Source organism: Neophocaena asiaeorientalis, unplaced genomic scaffold, assembly GCF_003031525.2.
Source record: "Neophocaena asiaeorientalis asiaeorientalis breed wild unplaced genomic scaffold, Neophocaena_asiaeorientalis_V1.1 scaffold82, whole genome shotgun sequence".
NCBI lineage: Eukaryota > Metazoa > Chordata > Mammalia > Artiodactyla > Phocoenidae > Neophocaena > Neophocaena asiaeorientalis.
In genome coordinates, this window is record NW_020173068.1 from 7,152,268 (window position 1) to 7,171,802 (window position 19,535).

The 19,535-nt window shown below is 45.0% G+C and overlaps 1 protein-coding gene across 4 annotated transcripts in view; it reads left to right on the top strand.

Annotated features, from left to right (window-relative positions):
• Window positions 1-10,760: 10,760 nt before the first annotated feature.
• The window catches only part of CEP250 (centrosomal protein 250), a 47,644-nt gene continuing 38,869 nt past the window's right edge, over window positions 10,761-19,535 (top strand). For 3 of the 4 annotated variants that reach the window (XM_024742963.1, XM_024742965.1, XM_024742966.1), the window contains exons 1-3: window positions 10,761-10,852; window positions 18,069-18,364; window positions 18,829-18,885. In XM_024742963.1, the coding sequence (XP_024598731.1) occupies window positions 18,179-18,364; window positions 18,829-18,885 (243 nt within the window). In that variant the 5' untranslated portion in view covers window positions 10,761-10,852; window positions 18,069-18,178. The remainder of the gene's footprint in view (window positions 10,853-18,068; window positions 18,365-18,828; window positions 18,886-19,535) is intronic. The other variant, XM_024742964.1, reaches the window with a different exon arrangement.

The following is a 19,535-nucleotide window of genomic DNA, read 5'->3' on the forward strand; positions in this document are numbered from 1 at the left end:
GAATCCTTTCCAGAGAAAATACTTACACACACACACACACACACACACACACACACACACACACATGCCTGCAGGTGCTCAGAAAAATCTTTTACAAACCTGAACTCAGGAATTGGAAACGGAATTCCAACCCAAACCAATTTAATTACTCTCTGATGTCATGCTGTCTAAACTCATTTAAGTGCGATATATTTATGTGAAAAAAATCACCGCTGCCCTCTGAGGCCATGGCTCATGGGGGCTTTTGGCACACAGCCCCGAGGGGGGCTTCTAGGCTTGCGGGGGGGCCTCTCAGTCCCACGGAGCAGACTCTCGGGTCTTTACCTCCACGTCACGGGACAGCCCACCCCACCTTCCTGAGGAGAGATGCTGAGGAGTGAACTCAAGGATCTTAAGCCCCAGAAACATGAGGAGTGTGGGTTTTCAGTTAAGTCCTTGGGGTGTTTTTAAAGCAACCTTTGCGTCTAGTCTGGGACCTGATTTGTTGTTGGGGGGTGGGCAGTACAGATGGCAGCATTTACCCACAGTTTCTTTTATTTTATTAAACTTGTGGTGACCCAGAGACAGAAAAGTATCAGTACCCACTACACCCCTCCCCCCAGATGCCGTTGACTGAGCTCAGATTGTTACTTCAGGCTTTGGGGGCGCTGCCACCCTGAGCCCACTCCTTAGATGGAGGCAGATCCAGAGTGTACCTCACTGCCACCCCAGCAAAGACAAACTCAGTTTTGTTGGGAGGGACTGGCTGAGTCCAGAGGTGGCAGCCCCTGCCTGGGGCAGCAGCGGCCCCTTCAGGAGGCTGGAAAAATGATTTCCCACACAGTGCTTTTCTGGTAGTTCTGGAAGAAGTCTCAATTCCAGCTGGACTCGTGGGGGAAAACTGTTCCCTTTACCTGGAATACCCTCCTTTCACTCCCACAACGGGAGGTAGTCCTCCTCATCCTGAGAGCTTCAGCTGAAAATTTACCTCCTCCTTCCCTGGTTAAGAATCCGCCTGCCAATCCAGGGGGCAGGGGTTAGAGCGCTCGTCCGGGAAGATCCCACATGCCGCGGAGTAACTAAGCCTGTGCATCACAGCTACTGAGACTGCGCTCTAGAGCCCGCGAGCCACAACTACTGAAGCCCACGCGCCTAGAGCCCGTGCTCTGCAACAAGAGAAGCCACCGCAAGGAGAAGCCCGCGCACCGCAACGGAGAGTAGTCCCACTCGCCGCAACTTGAGAAAGCCCACATGCAGCAACGAAGTCCCAAAGCAGTCAAAAAAAAAAGTTTCACCTCCTCCAGGAAGCCTTCCCAGATCCCCACACAGAGCCAATTACCCCTTCTTGAACGTTTTGCTACAACACTTGTCACACTGTGAGAGGTATAGCAGCAGTAGAAGCAGTCAGGTAGGCTTCCTTCTTAATCCGAGATTCTTTGAGCCTGCCCGATAGAGATCTGTCCCTACTCTAAGGTCACCAGATTGGTTTCCCAGCACAACCTGGCACAGAGTAGAAGCTCAGTAAGCATTTGATGAATGAAAGAAGATGAAACTCACAGCCCGGTTGTCCAGGTGCTCGACCAGCCTTTTCATGGTGTTACGTCCAGATCCTTGCTGATCTTCAGAGCACAGCTGCATAACTTGGCCATTTCAAGCTTCATCTGGTGCCCCTAGGTCAGAAACCCCAGAACAGCTCCACCTTCCCATCTCAAAGGATCAATACAATACCAGACACTGTTCAGGGGGAACTTTAAGGAAGAGCTGAATTCCTAACTATCCCTCCGGTTGCCCAGATTCACAACACTTGGCTTCCCTTTTGACTTGTCCACTTAAGCAGTCATCTCTGGGGTTCCTTCATCCTCTCCATCCCCGCTGCCTCACTGTCTCAGTCCTCCTCACGGCCTGTCCTAATATAATTCCCTTATAACTGGCTTCTAGGCCTCCCAGATCTCTTTGTTCCAATCCTCCCTCTCTCTAAAACCTGCCCATTGAAAAGTGCCAACTCATGTGCCCTCTCCTCCACGAAGCCTTCCCTCATTCACACACTCCTGATTTGCCATCACACATTTTCTGTGCCCCTTTCCATTTTGGTAGCTCCAAGATTATCCAGTTCTGCCTCTGCCCCCCTGTCTCCGACACAGTTCATTTCTTCTACTCTGTGTACTTTTTTCATATTTAAAAAATCATAACGTAATTCCTTATAGCAGTAATAATTTATTTACATACCTGTCTCCCCCATGAGATTATGACTAGACGGCACCATATTTATCTTTCAATTATTCCCAGGGCTGGGCACAGGGCCCAGCACATAGCAGGTTCTCAGTGTGTCGTATGGATGAATGAATCTCTAACCGGCCCTTATATACAAAAGCCATCATTTTCTACTTTAAGGTATAGTTACTTACAGACATATCGTGCCTTCCCTGCTGGACTCTGAGTTCCTGAAAGGAAGGGATTCTTGTCTTGCCACGAATTAGGTATTTTGTAAGCCTGAGTGAGTGAATAAATGAAGGGATGAATAAATCAAAAACATCAGGAATTCTCTGGCGGTCCAGTGGTTAAGACTCCACGCTCTCACTGCCAGGGGCCCGGGTTCAATCCCTGGTCAGGGGAACTAAAATCCCACAAGCCGCGTGGCCAAAATAAACAAACAAACAAATGAACAAAAATAAATCAAACAATCAAGATGCCCTTGAACATGGTTTTATAAAGAGTAAGGGCTCTTGGAGACAAACAGGCCTGATTTTGAATTCTAGTTCTGCTATATGGTTTAGTATATTATATTATCTTTGGAAGCCTCTAAACCTTTTTGTAACTCTGAACAGGAATCATGACAGTACCTACCTCCCAGGGTGTTTGTGGGGATTCAATTAAATAAATTATAAAAAGTGATTAGCCTGGGCTTCCCTGGTGGCACAGTGGTTAAGAATCCGCCTACCAATGCAGGGGACATGGGTTCGAGTCGTGGTCCGGGAAGATCCCACGTGCCACAGAGCAACTAAGCCCGTGTGCCGCAACTACTGAGCCTGCATGCTGCAACTACTGAGCCTGCATTCTACCACTACTGAAGCCTGCGCACCTAGAGCCTGTGCTCTGCAACAAGAGAAGCCATCACAATGAGAAGCCCGCGCACCGCAGCGAAGAGTAGCCCCCTCTTGCTGCAACTAGAGAAAGCCTGCACACAGCAACGAAGACCCAATGCAGCCAAAAATAAATAAATAAAATAAATAAATTCATTAAAAAAATAAGTGATTAGCCTGGTACCCCGCAAATAATAATAGCTGCTATTTATTGAGCATATACTGGAGTAAACTAGACTCTGGCCTTTGTATCGCACTGCATTTTTATCTTATTTATCTTCACAAGAACCCTATGATGTAGATACTCTCAGTACCCTGATTTTGCAGATGAAGAAACTGAAGTTCAGAAAGGTTAAATTACTTTTTAAGCCTAATTCCCTCTCTGACACATTTTATACCAAAGAATCCTAACCTAACTTCTAGAAACACGAAAAGTGAAAGGGTGGTAGGGGGCAATTATGGTATTCTTGGCTTTTAGTCAAGGTCTCATCCAATGGGCTGGGACTTTGGGAACATGGAGGAGTCTCTGAGCAGGGCTATTATTTGAGGACCAGGGAACTCCAGAAATGGGGTGGGAGTCGGGGAAGGGGACTCTGGGCCTGCTGAGAAGGCCCTCTCCAGGGAGGAGCCCAGGGGACTGGCCTGGCTCTCACTATAAAGGTGACTAATCACTTCGGTCCCCTCTGGTAATTGCGACCAGATGCTGCCGCTGGCAGCAATTCAGTCCCAACATGTTTAATTACTGGGACGGAGAGTCCTTCGCCCACCGCCCCCACCCCACGTCCCCCTACCTCCCCCTCTCCTGTCAGCAATATTAATGTCAAACTCGAGGTAGAAGATGGGAGTCTTGGGAAGCCACTGGCATGGAAACAACCTTTACAGTCCTTTCTACCGTGTAGAGCCTTTAACTTTTTTACATGTTTCCCTATCCATCTCACAGGCACTCCACAAAACATCCTCTTAAAGTTGGCAGGCCAGAGTATTTTTTATACCCATTTCACAGATGAGCAGTTAACTGAATCAGCAGCAGCAGCAGCGGCAGCAACATCATTTTTCAAGCACTTAGCAATTTTCAAAGTGGCTTCGCATTCTTTATGCTATCTGAATCTCCTAATTCTCAGAGTCAGTTCAGCATGGGTTAGAGCTGGCTAAGAGTATGGGTTCCAGGATCAAACAACTTGGTTTGTGTCCTGGCTCTGCCACTAACCAATTGGGTGACCTTGGGTATTCATTCATTTATGTACTTAATTATCCATCAACTATACACTGGGTGTCTACCATGTGTTACATCCTAGGCCTAAGCACTGTATCTAACAGTGGACTACCAAGTCTGTGCTCACATTCTGGTGAGAAAGACAGACAAACAAGCAAACAAATGTATAATTTCAGAGAATTCTAAGTGTGTGAAGAAAAATTAAACAGGGTCAAAGGGATGTCTATTTTAGATAGGAATGTCTCTTTGAGGGGGTGATGTTTGAGCAGAGATCTAGATGTAGTGAGGGAATGAACTGTTCAAAGGTCTGGGAGAAGATCATTCCTGGTGGAGGGAACAGCAAATGCAAAGGCCCTGTGGCATGAATGTGCTTGGCATATCTGAGGAACCGGGAGAAGCTGGTGTGACTGAAACAGAGTGAGCATGGGGGAGGTGATAGATGAGGTCAGATCATGCCAGGACCACATTGAGAATGGCCTTGGAAACCAGAGAAAGGAAGTTGGATTTTATGTTTAGTGCAGTGAGAATTTTAGTGCAGAGTTTTAAGCAGGAGATTTGTCTAACATAATGATTAAGAGCTGGACTACCTGCCTTTAAGTCCTGGCTCCCTAATTTACCAGCTGTGTAATCTCAGGCCAATTATTTAAACTTTCTGTGCCTCAGTTTCCTCATATACAAAGTGAGGTTAATAATAATATACCTGCCTCAAGGTTCTTACAAATTTTTGTTGTAAGTTCTTAAAACAGTGTCTTGTGCAAAGTAAGCTCTACATAAATGTTACCTATTATTGATATCTTTAAAAAAAAATCACTTCTCTGAACCTGTTTCTTTACCTGTAAAATTAGAATAAAAATATCTGCTTCACAGACTGCTTATAAGAACTAAATGTATTTACATATGTAGAGCACCTTTCTTTCAGTAACTATCATATAGTAGGTACTCCATAAATTATGGTTAAAAAAAAAAGTCAATTGTTAATATTGTCCTTGTTCATAAATGAGGAAATTGAGTCTCAGAGGAGTTAAGTGATTGACACAAGGCCACGCAACCAGAAATGATCACGGTAGGACTCAACCCAAACTCATGACTCTGAATCCAGTGCTCTTCCCCACAGCAAGGAAGGATTGATCTTTCCTGGCATCACCTTATATGAAAGGGATTGCCTGGGAGGAGGGCCTGCAGCCCCTGGACCTCCATCTGTGCTTTTTATAATCTGTGGGGCATGGACCATCCCCATCCAGGGAGCCCAGAGCACCCCAGCAGGAGCAGAACCGCCTAATCCTCCCCCACATCCCCATCGTCATTCCGGTTTGTGTTGTTTTAAACGTCCCAGGAGCTGCCACTCCTCTGGAATCTTCTCCACCAAGCTCTCAATGGTTCCCCCAGCTGAGCTCCTCGGGAACTGCACCTTGTCAGAGCATGTGGGCGCTCCAGTGAGGTCGGTCCATCCCACTCCCTGCAGATACTATAATCTGGAAACTGCATGTGGGTGTATGTGTGGTTTTGCCTGTTGCAGGTGTGGTGCACAAACAAAGCAACCACACATTTTCACTTTTATTCTTTACTTAAAGTATTTTTATTTTAAAACTTCTTAATATTTAAAAAATGTTTTTTAAAAATTTAAAAAGTAATGTGTATTAGAAAGAAAGGTAATACAAATTCATGATGAAAAAAGTTCAGACAGTACAAGAGAATACACAGGAAGTCCCCCTCCCACTCCAGACCCCTAGTTTTCCAGACCTTCTCAGAAACAACCATTTCTATCCGTCTCCTGGATGACTTTCTATGCAATATAAGCTTTGAAAAAAACCTTTTTATTTAAGTATGATTTCTATACTGAATATATTTAAATTACAAACTTAAATAATTTTCATTGTAAAAAAAATAGAAGTGAAACAATACCAAAGGGTGTTAAATTAAAAGAAGCCACTCCCCAATCTCTCGGCCTAGAGGTAACCACTGTTAATAGTTAGGGACCTGGAAACCTTATTGTCATTCTTGAGCTCAGAAACCTCAGATTCTTGCTGGACTCCTTCCACTCCTCCCTCCATTCATCTACTTTATCTCCCACTTTGCACGTAAAAACTCTAAGAGGTAAGTATTATTATCCCCATTTGCAGCGGAGGAATTTGAGGCTCAGAGAGGGGAGGCGAGGCGGGTTGCTCAAAACACAAGGCAGAGCCAGGAGTTCAAACTCAGGTGAGTGTGTCTGCCTCCAAGCCCGACGTTCTTCCTGCCATGTTTCTCCACCTGGTTCCTGTCCAGATTCTTAGAGTTTAGTTTCTGTGTCACCTGAGGCAGCAGATAGAGTCTCAGGTTAGAATATAATTAAGGGCTCATCTTTTATTTTATTTTATTTATTTATTTATTTATTTTGGCCACACCTCATGGTATGCAGGATCTCAGTTCCCCCACCAGGGGGAACTGCCCCCTGTAGTGGAAGCCTGGAGTCTTAACCACTGGACCACCAGGGAAGTCTAAGGGCTCATTTTTTGAGGAAAGAGAGGACCCAGTCCTATGGGAGCTGTCCCTATACATCTTTTTACTGCCCAAGCCCTGAATGGTGGTGAGCAAATGGCACCCACTTCAAAGAAATGTCAAGCTTGGGTGAGTGGGTATTTAGAGCTTGACTTAGTCAGTGGGAAGGGGCAAGGACTGGAAAGAGACCTGCCCACTGAGACAGAGTCAGCGCCACGGGGGGAATACCCAGCTGATGGAGGGGATTGTATTATTATCTAATTATAAATCCAGGGAGACTCATACGATACAACCAAGTGGCAGAATCAGCCAGAGGAGTGCCCAGAGGAAATCCCCGGCAATCCCCAAACATCCATGCTTTTGCACATCACTGTTCCAAGAACACTGCTTGGAATGCCCTTCCTGCCTTTGTCTGCTCAGCAGATTAATCCTTCATAATTAGGTTATATTGTCACCACCTCTATGAAGCCAGCCACTCCCTCTTTACAGAATTTACCACCCTGTAAATGTGTGAAATATACATTACTCACCTGCCTCTACTTAAGTCTGTGGACTGAGGCTCTAGGCAGGGTCCATGTGTTATTGTTCTTTGGGTCTCTCCCAGTGTCTAGCACAGGATTTGACACATAGTACATTCTTAATCAATATTTGTTTAATGATAAATAAATGGACTCTGATGGAAAGCAGCGAGTGGTTCACAATCTATTACAAGATGCTATATTCTTTTGGTGCCTCGAGCTCTGCTTCTGGCAGTTAGCTTGCAGTGAGAAAGAGGGGAATGATTGAGGGTTATTTTTTTTCCTCAATTTTTCCCCTGTCATCCTCAGCTCACCTTGGTCACTCAGAGTGCTGACATGGAGAGGAAGATGGAGAAAGGGGTGGGAAAAGTCTTCTTTGAATTCGTGTCGTAGCTGGCTTTGTGTTTTCTGGGTTTGGCAGATGCTTTTAGCTGTTTCTGTCCATCAACAAAACATCATGGACGGCTTTTATGGGCTCTTCAGGGATTCCCTGCTGGAGCCCTCTCCTGCACTCCTCTTAGCAAAGGCATCTCTATTGCCAATGGTCATTTGTCTTCTCACTTCTGGAGTCCCTTTACCCCTCTAGGAGGCCCTACCAAACAGGACACAGGATAGGCCTATGCAGCTCTCCTTCTTTTACTTAGTCCCCATCCAGCCTACAGAAAACATTCCCTGACAAATTCTGGGAGAGCAGGACTACCCCAACACAGCAGCACTCTCCTGGGTCTGCCACCAAATCAGTTAGCAGGCTTGTCTCTTGTTGATAGATTTCCTGGGCAGGAGGTAGATCCGGTCATTATGCTCCCCAACTGCAATGGGGTTGGATGTGGTACCCCCAACCCTCCTAGAACTCCCCTCTTCCGATCACTTGGCTGAAGCAGTTACATCTTCCCTGAGAAGGGTGGGGACTCACAGCCAGAAATATCTCCACACAAATTTTCTATCCTCCATTCTCGACACCATAAAGGATTTAAGAACGTTAAAACAGATTTTAAGCTATTAGAAAAATATATATAGAGAGATATATATATATGGGTTTTTAGCCCATCACTTTGAAATTTCACATATGTAAGTTTAAAAATAAAGAAAGTCAGTCAGTCCAGGCAGCCTCTTGGTATGGGGCAAGGGGAATATCTATAAATAATGAGCAAGCCTGGGGTGCGGGATCCACTTTACAGTCCTGAAAAAGGGTTGAGATAAAAAGCATGTTCCCAGAGATGGAATTAAGGGCACAAAGAAAGAGCTCCAGTTCACTTGGAGGGGACTAGGGTTGGTTTTCTTTCAACTGATTCGTTGTCTCTCCCTCCAATCCAGCCTCCTTTGAGGCCTTCTCCCCACTCTAGTTCATCAGACAGGTTTGAACATGGCTAGACTCTAACTGTGGCTGGATTAAGTCTTTCCCTACAGGGCTCTTGGGTCCCAAGCAATTCAAGTGCTGTACATGAACACCTTTTTTTTTTGTCCCAAACATTCCTGGCACTTCACAGGATGTTTGAAGGCTGATGTACTCTCAAAGCCTACAGAATCTCTAGGGGGCATGCTACCCACTCTCACGCATCAGCTAACTCCACTTTCTTCTCTGGCCCAGACAAAATACCCAGTTGTACTACTTTATTATGTTTTAATACAATTTCCAACTTGCTGTTAATACATTGTATTATTATCCAATACTAGCACATAACAAATATTCCATAAATGTTTGTTGGATGAATGAGTAAATGAATAAGGGAATGAATGAACAAATTCCCTTTTACAAAAATCAAAGATTACTGTTTGTTTTAATCCTCTTTGCTTATTCTTCATGGTCTTAAAGTGTATTATGCAGTTTGTTGATAGATTTTTATGTCATTAACCTTTGTAACACTGAGGCTGACTCCATTCATTCATTTCATGGATGCTTACTTAGCACCTACCCTGTGTCAGGCTCTGTGTTAAATGCTAAGAATAAGTCAGAGATAGCCTCCTATTCTCATGAAGCTTAAATTTTCAAGGGGGAGAAAGATAATAGGTAAACCAAAATAAGTAAGTAAAAAGTACTATGAAAAGAGTACTGCAATAGAAAATGATAGGGTATTACTTTACATAACATGATCAGGGAAGACCTAGCTGAGGAAGTACCATTTAAGTTGAGACCTGAAGGAGGGAAAGTTGTCAGGTAATCCAAGAGTTTGGGGTAAACTGGTTTAGGAGATGGCAAAGTATGCCATCTCCCTGAGGTTGCAGATGCCCTGAGGTGTAACATTCCAAATACTGTAGTGAACATTCTTGCACACAACCTATTGGGAGAATATTTCCCTGGGGTAGACTCCCACACAACTGAGTCTTTGCATCCTTTTGTCTGTCCAATGTCTGGGATGTTTCTTCTTCCCTCTCAGCATAGTTTGCCGTTAAGAATCACTGTCCTCCCCCCACCCCTCACTTACTTTCTCTTTTTCTCAGTAACTATTAAGAACTTGTTTTGTTCTTATAGGAGAAAAATACAAAGATACTCTTATCAAAGTGTTCTTTTCTCAGGTTCCCTTTGGCTGTGAATTGCCTGTTTCACTCCTGCTATCCATTCATACATCCATCTATTCACTCAGCACTTACTTAGCTCCTATTTTGTACTAAGCCTTGTGCTGGGTGCTAGAGATACACAGTCTTACACAGTGTTTCTCAAAATATGTTCCCAACGCATCGGGAATCACCCAAGGTATTTGCTTGAATGCAGAGTCCCGGGCTCCACGCCTGGTTTACTGACTCTCTAGTGGGGGAATCCGAGAGTCTGCACTTTAAGAAGTTCTCCAGTTTTGTTTTTTTTTTAATCCCAACTAAAACTTTAGACCCACTGAGTGGAGAAGAGAGGCAGGTGAATGAAAGTGCATTGATAATTTATGCACAAAACGCTATAAAAAACGCCTCTAGAGTCCTCTAGAGAAAATCAGGTTCACGCATAAAATTGGACAAACTGCGGTTCTCCGGACGGATGCAGGACATTCAGGCAAAGAAAACACCCTGTTCAAAGCCATGTGTGTTCAAATGACACTGAATAACTACGCTGTGAGTGTTGTGTTGCCTGAAGCCGTTTGGGGCTTCGGGGGTCTGAAGACGAAGTTGTATCCCGACGAAGCGCCCTTGTTAATTATACTCGGGTTTGTAGGTGGAACAGTGCGCAGGCGCACCTAGAACCAGGTGACCACACACATGCGCAATGTGTAATCCCGAAGCCAAAAGGGGTATGATTGAGAGCAAGTTTTTTTCTGTTACTAAAACTTCCCTTACTCGAATCCAGCAAGCCTGGCTGTCCCCATTTCTGGCGAGGGAATCTTAATATCTCTTAATATTATCCCGTTTTTTCTTCTGGGCCACACTTTTAAGTCGGCTGCCAGTACTCAACATGGCGGAGGCCCCTAGGTGGCGCAGTCCGTCCTTAGGCGTCCTGCACGGAGGGGCGGGGGCCCTCCGAAAGGGCGGGAGTTTGAGGGGCGGGGCCTGCGCCCCAGCCCCTTGGTGGGACCCCGCCCCCGGCCGGGCCTTAGCTGCTGCTTCAGGCGCTGAGGCGCTGAGGAGCACCCGAGGAATCTGCGGGAGCCGAGCGTGGTGAGGTGGGGCCTCAAGGGCAGGCGGGAGGTGCCCGGGTTAACGGTCTGAGGCCCAGAGGCCGGCCCCCTCTTAGAGCGCCTTAGGGAATTCCCAGCGGCCGAGGCCCAGAGAGGGGCTGGGACCTGTCCTAGGCGGGTGTGTCCGCGTGCTGCTGCCGCCCACACTCTGCGCTCCAAGTCCGCGTAAAAAGGGATCTTCCCGAGCCTGGGGTTGTCCGATAAGGCGCTGCGCTCTCCTAAGCGTCCCGCTCCTGGCTCCCAGAATTTTGCGGCTCCCTCTGCCTTTGGGGCTTTGCATGTGATCTGTCCGAAAGTCCAGTCCTACTCGCCACCCTACTCTGGAACGCTCATTCTTCGGGACCCACCTTAAATAGCACTTCCTCGGAAACCTTTTCCAACCGCTTTCTGAAGGCGCAGTTAGCTCGCTGCTGGGTTTTTGCACTCATTGCACCGAGTTACTTTTCCTGCATCTCTTTTACAGCCGTGCACTTGTTGGGGCGTTATGCCTTGCCTTTTTTATCTGTATCCCAGGGTCTAGCACGTGATGATCATAATAATAGCTAATATTTATTGAACAGCCACAAAGGTGCTACGAAATGCATTACCTGTAAAGGCCCATTTAATCCTCAGAGCGATTCCCTAAGGTGGGTTCTATATCTTAACATTTTATGCGTGAAGAAGCTAAGGCACTCTTAGATCAATTTGCGTAGAGTCCCACAACTAATAAGTGAGTGGAGCCGGGATACGAATTCTAGGCTGTCCGTCCCCAGAGCCTGTAATAATTCGTGGATTGCCTTTGGGTTTGGTAAATGTCTGTTGAATTGGTGTTTACATTAGGTCCATGAGTTATGGAGGCCAAGTGATGCACATGAGAAGGCTTAGAAAGGAGAATTGATGTTCCCAAATGTACGGAGTGAGTTCATGAGGAACTAGAACCTGGTGCTAGCCCTTGTTCCTTCAGTCACACTCTACCTTTCTTTGGTCCTTGTCCATCAGAGAGTCGAAGACTTAGACCTCATCATTTCACACCCTTTAGAAAGTGTCCCTCCCAGAGCTGTGATTTCATGTTTCATGATTTAGGGGGCAGCATTTTGTAATGGAAGGGTGTAGGGTTTCGAAGCAGATTGGGGTTGAGTATTTGCTCTGCCGCTGACCAGTTATACCCCTTCCGTGTTTTGAGCCTTAGTTTTCTTGTCCATAAAATGAAGGCAATAATTTCTTCTCAAAGTGTTTTTTATGAAGATTGCAAATAATTGTGAGAGAGTAAAGTGCTGTACAAACTACATGATCTGTTTCTTTTGGGTTTTTTTGTTTGTTTTTACCTTTTAGAAGATTATAGAACTGTCAGCATTTTGTAAGACCTTTGATATGGATCATGTTGCCTAATGTTCTTATATCCATTCATTTAGTCAAATATCTAATGAGTGCCTGCTATATACCAGGCACTGTTTTAGGAGCTGAGAATACAGCAGTCAACAAAACAATATTCTTGCACTTGGGAAGTGTACATTGGGTTAGATATAGTACACATAATACTCAGATAGGGACAGATGAAGCATGGTAAGGTAAGTAGAAAAATACCAGGGACTTCTCTGGCAGCCCTGTAGTTAAGACTCCCCGCTTCCACTGCAGGGGGCATGGGTTCAATGCCTGGTTGGGGAACTAAGAGATCCTGCGTGCCGCATGGTGCGGCCAAAAAGGAAAAGAAAAGAAAAATACCAGTTTGTGTGGAGGGGTGGTTGTATTTTATATTGGGTGGTTAAGGAACAACTTACTGAGAAGGGGACATTTGAACAGAGAAGGTGGCAAGGGAGCCAATCATGAGGGTAACTGGAAGAAGAGGCCCTGGATGAGTGTGTGGCTTGGTGTGTTCCAAGCATGTACAGCAACGAGGGCTGTGTGGCTGGAGGGATGTGAGCAAAGGGGAGAGGAGTAAGAAATGGAATTAAAACAATTGGAGGCTGGGATCAAATAATTAGGACCAGGTAAGCCAATACAGTGATTGTGGTTTCTACTCTTGATTAGCCACTGGAGGGTTCTGAGTGACCGAATCTGTCACTGTTTTAATATTTATTTATTGCTTTATTTACTTATTTATGCCATACCATGTGGGATGTGGGATCTTAGTTCCCCAACCAGGGATGGAACCCATGCCCCCTACAGTGGAAGCTCGGAGTCTTAACCAATGGACAACCCAGGAAGTCCCTGTCACTGTTTTAAAAGGATCACTCTGACTATTCTGCTGAGAAAAAGCAAATTTTGAAAGCAAGGGTAGAAGCATTGCTACCACCTAGGAAGCTTTTGCAGTTATCCAGGTGTGTTAGTTATCAACTGCTATGCAAGAAATTACCCCAAAACTTAGAAGCTTGAAACAGCAGTCATTTATTATCTCATATAGTTGTGGGTCTGAAATCTGGGAGCAGCTCAGCTGGCTGTTTCTGGCTTAGGATCTCTCAGGAGATTGCAGTCAAACTGATGTCTGGTCTGCTCCCAAGATGTGGTTCCTTACCACTGGGCCTCTTCACAGGGCTGCCTGGGTGTCCTCAGGACACAGCAGAGAGAGTGGGGAGAGAGCAAGAGCTAGAGAGAGGGGAGGCCTTTTATGACCTTGTCTTGGAAGTCATTTCTACTTTATTCAGCTTCATTAACTTTATTCCAGATCATGCTCAAGGGGAGAGAGTTTAGGCTCCACCTCTTGAAGGGAGGAGTATCAAAGAATTTGTGGGCATACCTTAAAGCCAAGAGTGGCTTTGCTCAGGATGATGGTGGGGTTGGGTCAGAAGCGATAGGAACTGGTAGAGCCAACAGGATTTGCTGATGGATTGGTTATAGGCTGTGGGAGAATGGAGTCAGTATAACTGTAAGGCCCTTTGGGCTTGAGCAACCAGAAGGATGGAATTAGCACGTACTGAAATGGGGAAGATTGGAGGAACAGGAGTTCACTTTTGGATGAGTTAACTTTGAGATGCCTGTTAGACATCTATATGGAGAAGTTAAATAAATGTTTGGATTTAGTATAGGAGTGTGATGTGCCAGATGGGCTGGAGATGTAACACTGGGAGTCATGGGTGTATAGGTACAGTTTTAAGCCATGAAACTGGATGAGATTATTTAGAAAATGAATGTAGGTGGAGAAGAGGTCTGAAGCCTGAGCCCTGGGGCCTCCAACCTTGAGATGGTGGGGAGGAGCCAGCAGAGGAGACTAAAGGGAGAGAGGCCTTAGAGGTAGGAGGAGGATGGAGAGAGAGGCCCACATATGAGATTTATATAAGGAGCTGTGTGCTAATTTCTTTTTTTCTGGAATAAGAAACAAATTGTCTCTCCAGACAAATATATATATAGTTTCTTTTCTCAGGAAATAAAATATCTGTGCCCTCACGTGTTTTTTCTTTTTTGCTTTAAGTGACAAATTCTGTTTAATAATACCAGTTCTCCTCTTAGTCCTTGCAACATTTACACCTCTACTTCAAGTTTAGGTGGTGTTGCTGCTATTTTAAATTTATTTAAATACTCCTTTTGGAAGAATTTGGATGAGATGAGACAAAATATATAATTTATGTCACTCTTGTCTCACTCTTCACCCTAGGTTCAGAGGTCACTGCCCTTCCCAGTCTGGTTCCTAGCAAAAGTAGGAAGTCAGTCTTCCTCATTTCTGTATCACTGTGGCCAGTTACCTGATGCTAAGCTGGAATTCATGAGTGTTTACAGGATAAATTAACGTATAAAAGAAGTGAATCTTTTTCCTTTTCCTGTGGTAATGATAACATCTATTCAGTGGTTTACAGTTTACAGAGCAGACTGACATCCATTATTCTCATTGAATGCAATTCAGTCTGTTACCATTTGCCAGCTACTGACCTTTTCCTTTCCTGAGGGCCATTGAAACCTACCTTTCTTTTGGAGCTATGCTAGTTTATTTATTCTCTGGCTGATCTGACAGTGTGTTAATGAAAGGTGCTGAACTGTGTCTTGAGGAAGCTCAGAACTGAATCTCAATTTCAGAAAAATTCCTGGTGTAATTTTTCTCTGTTCCCTCCATCTTTTTATTCCTGTTTTTTTTTTTTTTTGGCGGGGTGGGGGCGTTAATCATAAAACAATTCAAGTCATTTTTTAAATAAACTTTATTCTTTAGAACAATTTTAGATTTACAGAACTTGCATAGTACAGCAAGTTCCTATATACCCTGCACCCAGTTTCCCCGTTAGTAACATCTTACATTAGTATGGTACATTTGCTACAATTTCGCATCATTTTTGAAGTAAATGGGGCATACCAATAAAATATGAACAAAATGAAGTTACTTAATCTCTGTAAGCCTCAGTTTCCTTATCTGTAAAATGAGAGGGTTGGACTAAATTTTTAAATAGCTCTAAAATTTTTAAATTATCTGCTAAAGTAAAATAATCATATAATTCTAATATAATTCCATTTTTTTACTGAGGTGTTACTATCATTTTCTAAAATAATGTATACACATTAACAACAGCCTTATTCTAAAAGAGGATTTAGAGAATTCCCTGCCAGTCCAGTGGTTAGGACTCTTGAGCTTCCACTGCATGGGCCGCAGATCAAACTAAGATGTTGCAAGCCACGAGGCATGGCCACAAATAAATAAATAAAAAGAATAAAAGAGGATTTAATAGGAGAATTCCAGGAACTATGAGAGGGCTGCTTATATATTAGGTTTGTATAATATATATAAATATATGATTATAAATATATATAATATTATATTAGGTTGAATTACATGAAATTATTTTGTTAGGTTATAAAAAGGGCAGATATCGGCAATTTCATGGGGTTTAACCGAATGCTTTTGGGGGTAGGGATTCAAAGGAGTGTTAGGGAGCCTTTGGGGCCTCTGAGACTCTGCAAAAGCCTGGCCCATCCCTCACAGTGTTCGGGGAGAAAAGGCTCTTCAAGTCCCTTGAAGCATCTCAGAGCTACTCTTGTTGTTAGTCGTGTTGTCGGTAAGAGCTACTTCCCAGCAGGTTTGTGCCTCCAACCAGAAGAGAGAGATTGAGCCAGCATTTCACAGCTGTGGTGGAAAGGAAGGGCAGAAAGGGAGGACACTGGAAGTACTAACCCAGTTGATCAGCTAGGAAGAGGCATCCTGGAGTGTTGGTGCCACTATGCCTTTACTGGTGCCACTGTACTCTTCCTACTTTATGCCCTTTCCTTACTGTCTAGTACAAGCTCAGCAAACCCGGGTATCTGCAGTTGCCCAGGAGGTGACTAGTAAGCTGAGTTTTCCTCTGTAACTCTGTTATAAGAAAAACAATAGCACAAGTGCAATGACATGACAACTAAAATCTGCTATCGGTGTGAGGGAGAGGGCAGGGGCCTGAGTCTAAGGTGAACTGGAGAGCATATGCCTTATCTAAAGGGGGCAGACACTGTTTCACTGCAGCCTATTGTCACCTTGTGGGAATGTGGGTCAGGGGTCACTAGATATGCTGATTATCCAAAGGAGCCAGAAATACGAATTTTTATATGTATTTTGCCAATGGTAAATGTTGGCACCTAACTTAAGTTCTTAAAAACCATCGTATAGGCCACACAATGATTGAAAAGAACCCGCAGGCTACATTTGTAACCTCTGGCCAAGGGTTTAGATCTGCCAGGAGTGAGGCCCACATGCATTTCTTCATTATGCATTGTTGACGAGCTCCTAATGACCGAAATGAATCAGCTCCTGCCTTTGAGGAACTCACAAATTAGTGGAGAAGATAGACAAATAGTAGTGGTAAGATGTAACATAGACATTCTCTCTATACATTAAATATAAATTGATATATATTGTATATATGGCTATAAAACTGATAAATTATACCTGGATACATCTGGGAGGACCTGATAGGACGTGGCATTAGAGCCAGGATGTAGAAGATCAACAGTTTGGTGCATTAAAGGGACATGGGGCCCCTGAAACTCCCACTGTATGTGCAAATGTTACATTGGCATTTGCTGTATATGCCATTTTCTTCAGATTATGAGACTGATGCTGCCAAGAAGGCAGCTCTAATAGACCATTTTCTTGATAGGTAGCTGGAAATACAGATACTCCTCAAACCTGATGATGGGTGTCTCAGGACTGATAAGATGAGAGAACTCTACCCCCCTCCTCTGCCCCCAGGTTATCGTGTGTTTTACAGGCCTAAGAAACTCAGAGGTCATGGAGCTGGGCACCCTCATTTTTGGATGAGGAGCCTGAGGAAGTGGCGTGCTCGAGGTCCTAGAGCCCATTAGAGACAGAACTTGGACTAGCACCCCAAACCCTTGATCATCTTGCCTTCCCGTCTCCTGGGTGTCTCTGAAGTCACTGGTTAGGCTGGCCTCCCTCACCTGCCCCCATTGCCCTGTGCTGGCCCATCTCCTGGTGGATGAGGAGGGTTTGCCATCCTGCTGAAGCTGGCTCCTTCTTCCCTCTGTTTTTTGGTTCTACTGCCTGAAATGCCTGCTACTCTCTGTCAGAGAGTCAGATTGCTTGTATTCAAATCCCTAGTCAACCAAATGCCAACTGTATGAACTAGGACAAATTGTTTAACCTTTCTGATTTCTCAGCTGAGGCTTAGCCTTCGTAAGCCTCAGTTTCCTCATCCATGTTAAAATAGTACCAATGCTGAAGTATGATAGGAAAGCACTGGAAGGTTTCAAGATTCTTGTGATGCCAAAATGACATGGTATGTGTAAAGCTTCAAGTGACTGACCCATAGAAACACTTAACAAGTATTCTGATGACGGTGATTCACACTGTTCACAGCCCCACAGGTTGGGTTAAATGTCCTTCTTTTGTCTTCCCATAGTATCCTGTGATGTCTCTGTTATTACTGCACAGACCACGTTGTATTGTAATCGTGTCCATCTCCCCTGCTAGCCTAAAATCACCTTCAGTGATTCATTCAGCAGATGTTTATTAGGCACTGTGCCAGGCACTAGGGATGCAATGGTAAACTAGGAGCTCTTGGTCGAGTGCAGAGTTACAAAAGTCATGCCAAGAAACACTAGTCCTGTGAACTTGTGTCATGGTCCAATAAATTTGGGAAATGATGCTCATCACGTCCCCCCCCCCCCTTTAGAGATTAGGTCCATCTTAGTATTTGAAAAGCTTTGAGGAGTACTATACTTTGTCCAACCCAATTTTACAGAACTTAATGAGTATTTGCTGAATAAATTTGAGTCATCTAGGGAGTTCTTTCAACTCCACTGTGTGCTTTAGTCCCCAGCTCAAGAGGAGGTCCAAGGGACACAGCAATGATTAGAGAGCCTGCTGGGAGCGAACAGCCTCTGGCTGCATAGGGACCTGTGGACTTACTGTCTGGTGCCCCCATGGAGACAGGGGGCCCTGGGTTGAACAATATGAAGCCCCGGTCACTGCAGCTGGTGCTGGAGGAGCAAGTGCTGGCGCTACAGCAGCAGATGGCAGAGAACCAAGCAGCTTCCTGGCGGAAGCTGAAGAGTTCCCAGGAGGCTCAGCAAAGGCAAGCAACCCTCGTGAGGAAGCTGCAGGCCAAGGTGAGGCAGCTGCCCTTTCAGGAAGGGGAAGGAGGAGAACACTTGGGGCTGGGGACTGAAGCGGGATGAGGTTTGCAGAAGATGGAGCCACGTGGTGGGAATGTCCTAAACAGCTCTCCTTTGATGTCTGCAACTTCTCCACCAGCCATCTACGATGTCCCTTTCAAAGGTGACCTTCATGAGGGGTCAGTTAGTTGTCTAGGTTTGCTCTCCTAGTCTAGAGCTAGGACCTGATCCTAGGTTTTCCGGTTCCAAAGCCCATGAACTTCCTTCTCCAATACAAGAGCTGTAGAGAACATATGATTAAATGACCAAATGGAAACTGTAAGATGTTATGGCCTCACTTCACTGTCATCACCCAGTCCCTCATTCACAGCGCATTTGCCCACGACCCTTGGGGACCTTTGCTTTGGGCTGTTGGTACCAGCCGTGCCCATTGCCGTGTCCTGCTCTGTTTGCCCCAGGTGTTGCAGTACCGGAGTTGGTGCCAAGAGCTGGAGAAGCGGCTGGAAGCCACTGGGGTGAGTGAGGCTCTTCTGTGCTCCTCCTGAGCCCTCAGGGAGTATAGTTAGGCCTCATTTGCCGACTGAGGGAGGCTGGGGTGTGATAAGGCGGTGTTTGGAAGAAGCCGTTCTTTCGTCAGCCCCTGAGAGCTTCATCAGATACCTTCACAGGACCTAGCTATTCCTGCCCCATCAGACTCCAACCCCAGGCTCTCTAAGGACAAAATGAGCTTTAGGAGACTTAATATTACCAGATTGGAAGGGGTGTGGAATCCGAGAGAAGAGATGCATTTTTCCTCCAGGAGGTGTCAGTGTTTATCTGTCTTGGAGAGATGTGTGCCTTTGCAGGCCTGAAAAAACCGTATTTGTGACAGAGAGATTTCTTTGTGCTGTGGGCTGGGTAGAACTGGCTTTCAAAAACCTATCTGCCTTTCTTCCAGCTCCCTCTCAGCATCTTCTCACATTACCCTCGGAAGAGTTCTCTCAGAGGAAGGAAAGGACGAGACTTAACTATGTACCGTTCTATGTAGGCCAGTCACCCTTAGGCATTGTCATAGAATTACGTCACTTAACCTGCAAAGCAACTTTTCAGGGGAATGATATCACCTTCATTTTGGAGCTGAAGACTTTGTGGCTTAGAGATGTTATAACTTCCCAAGGTCCAAAAA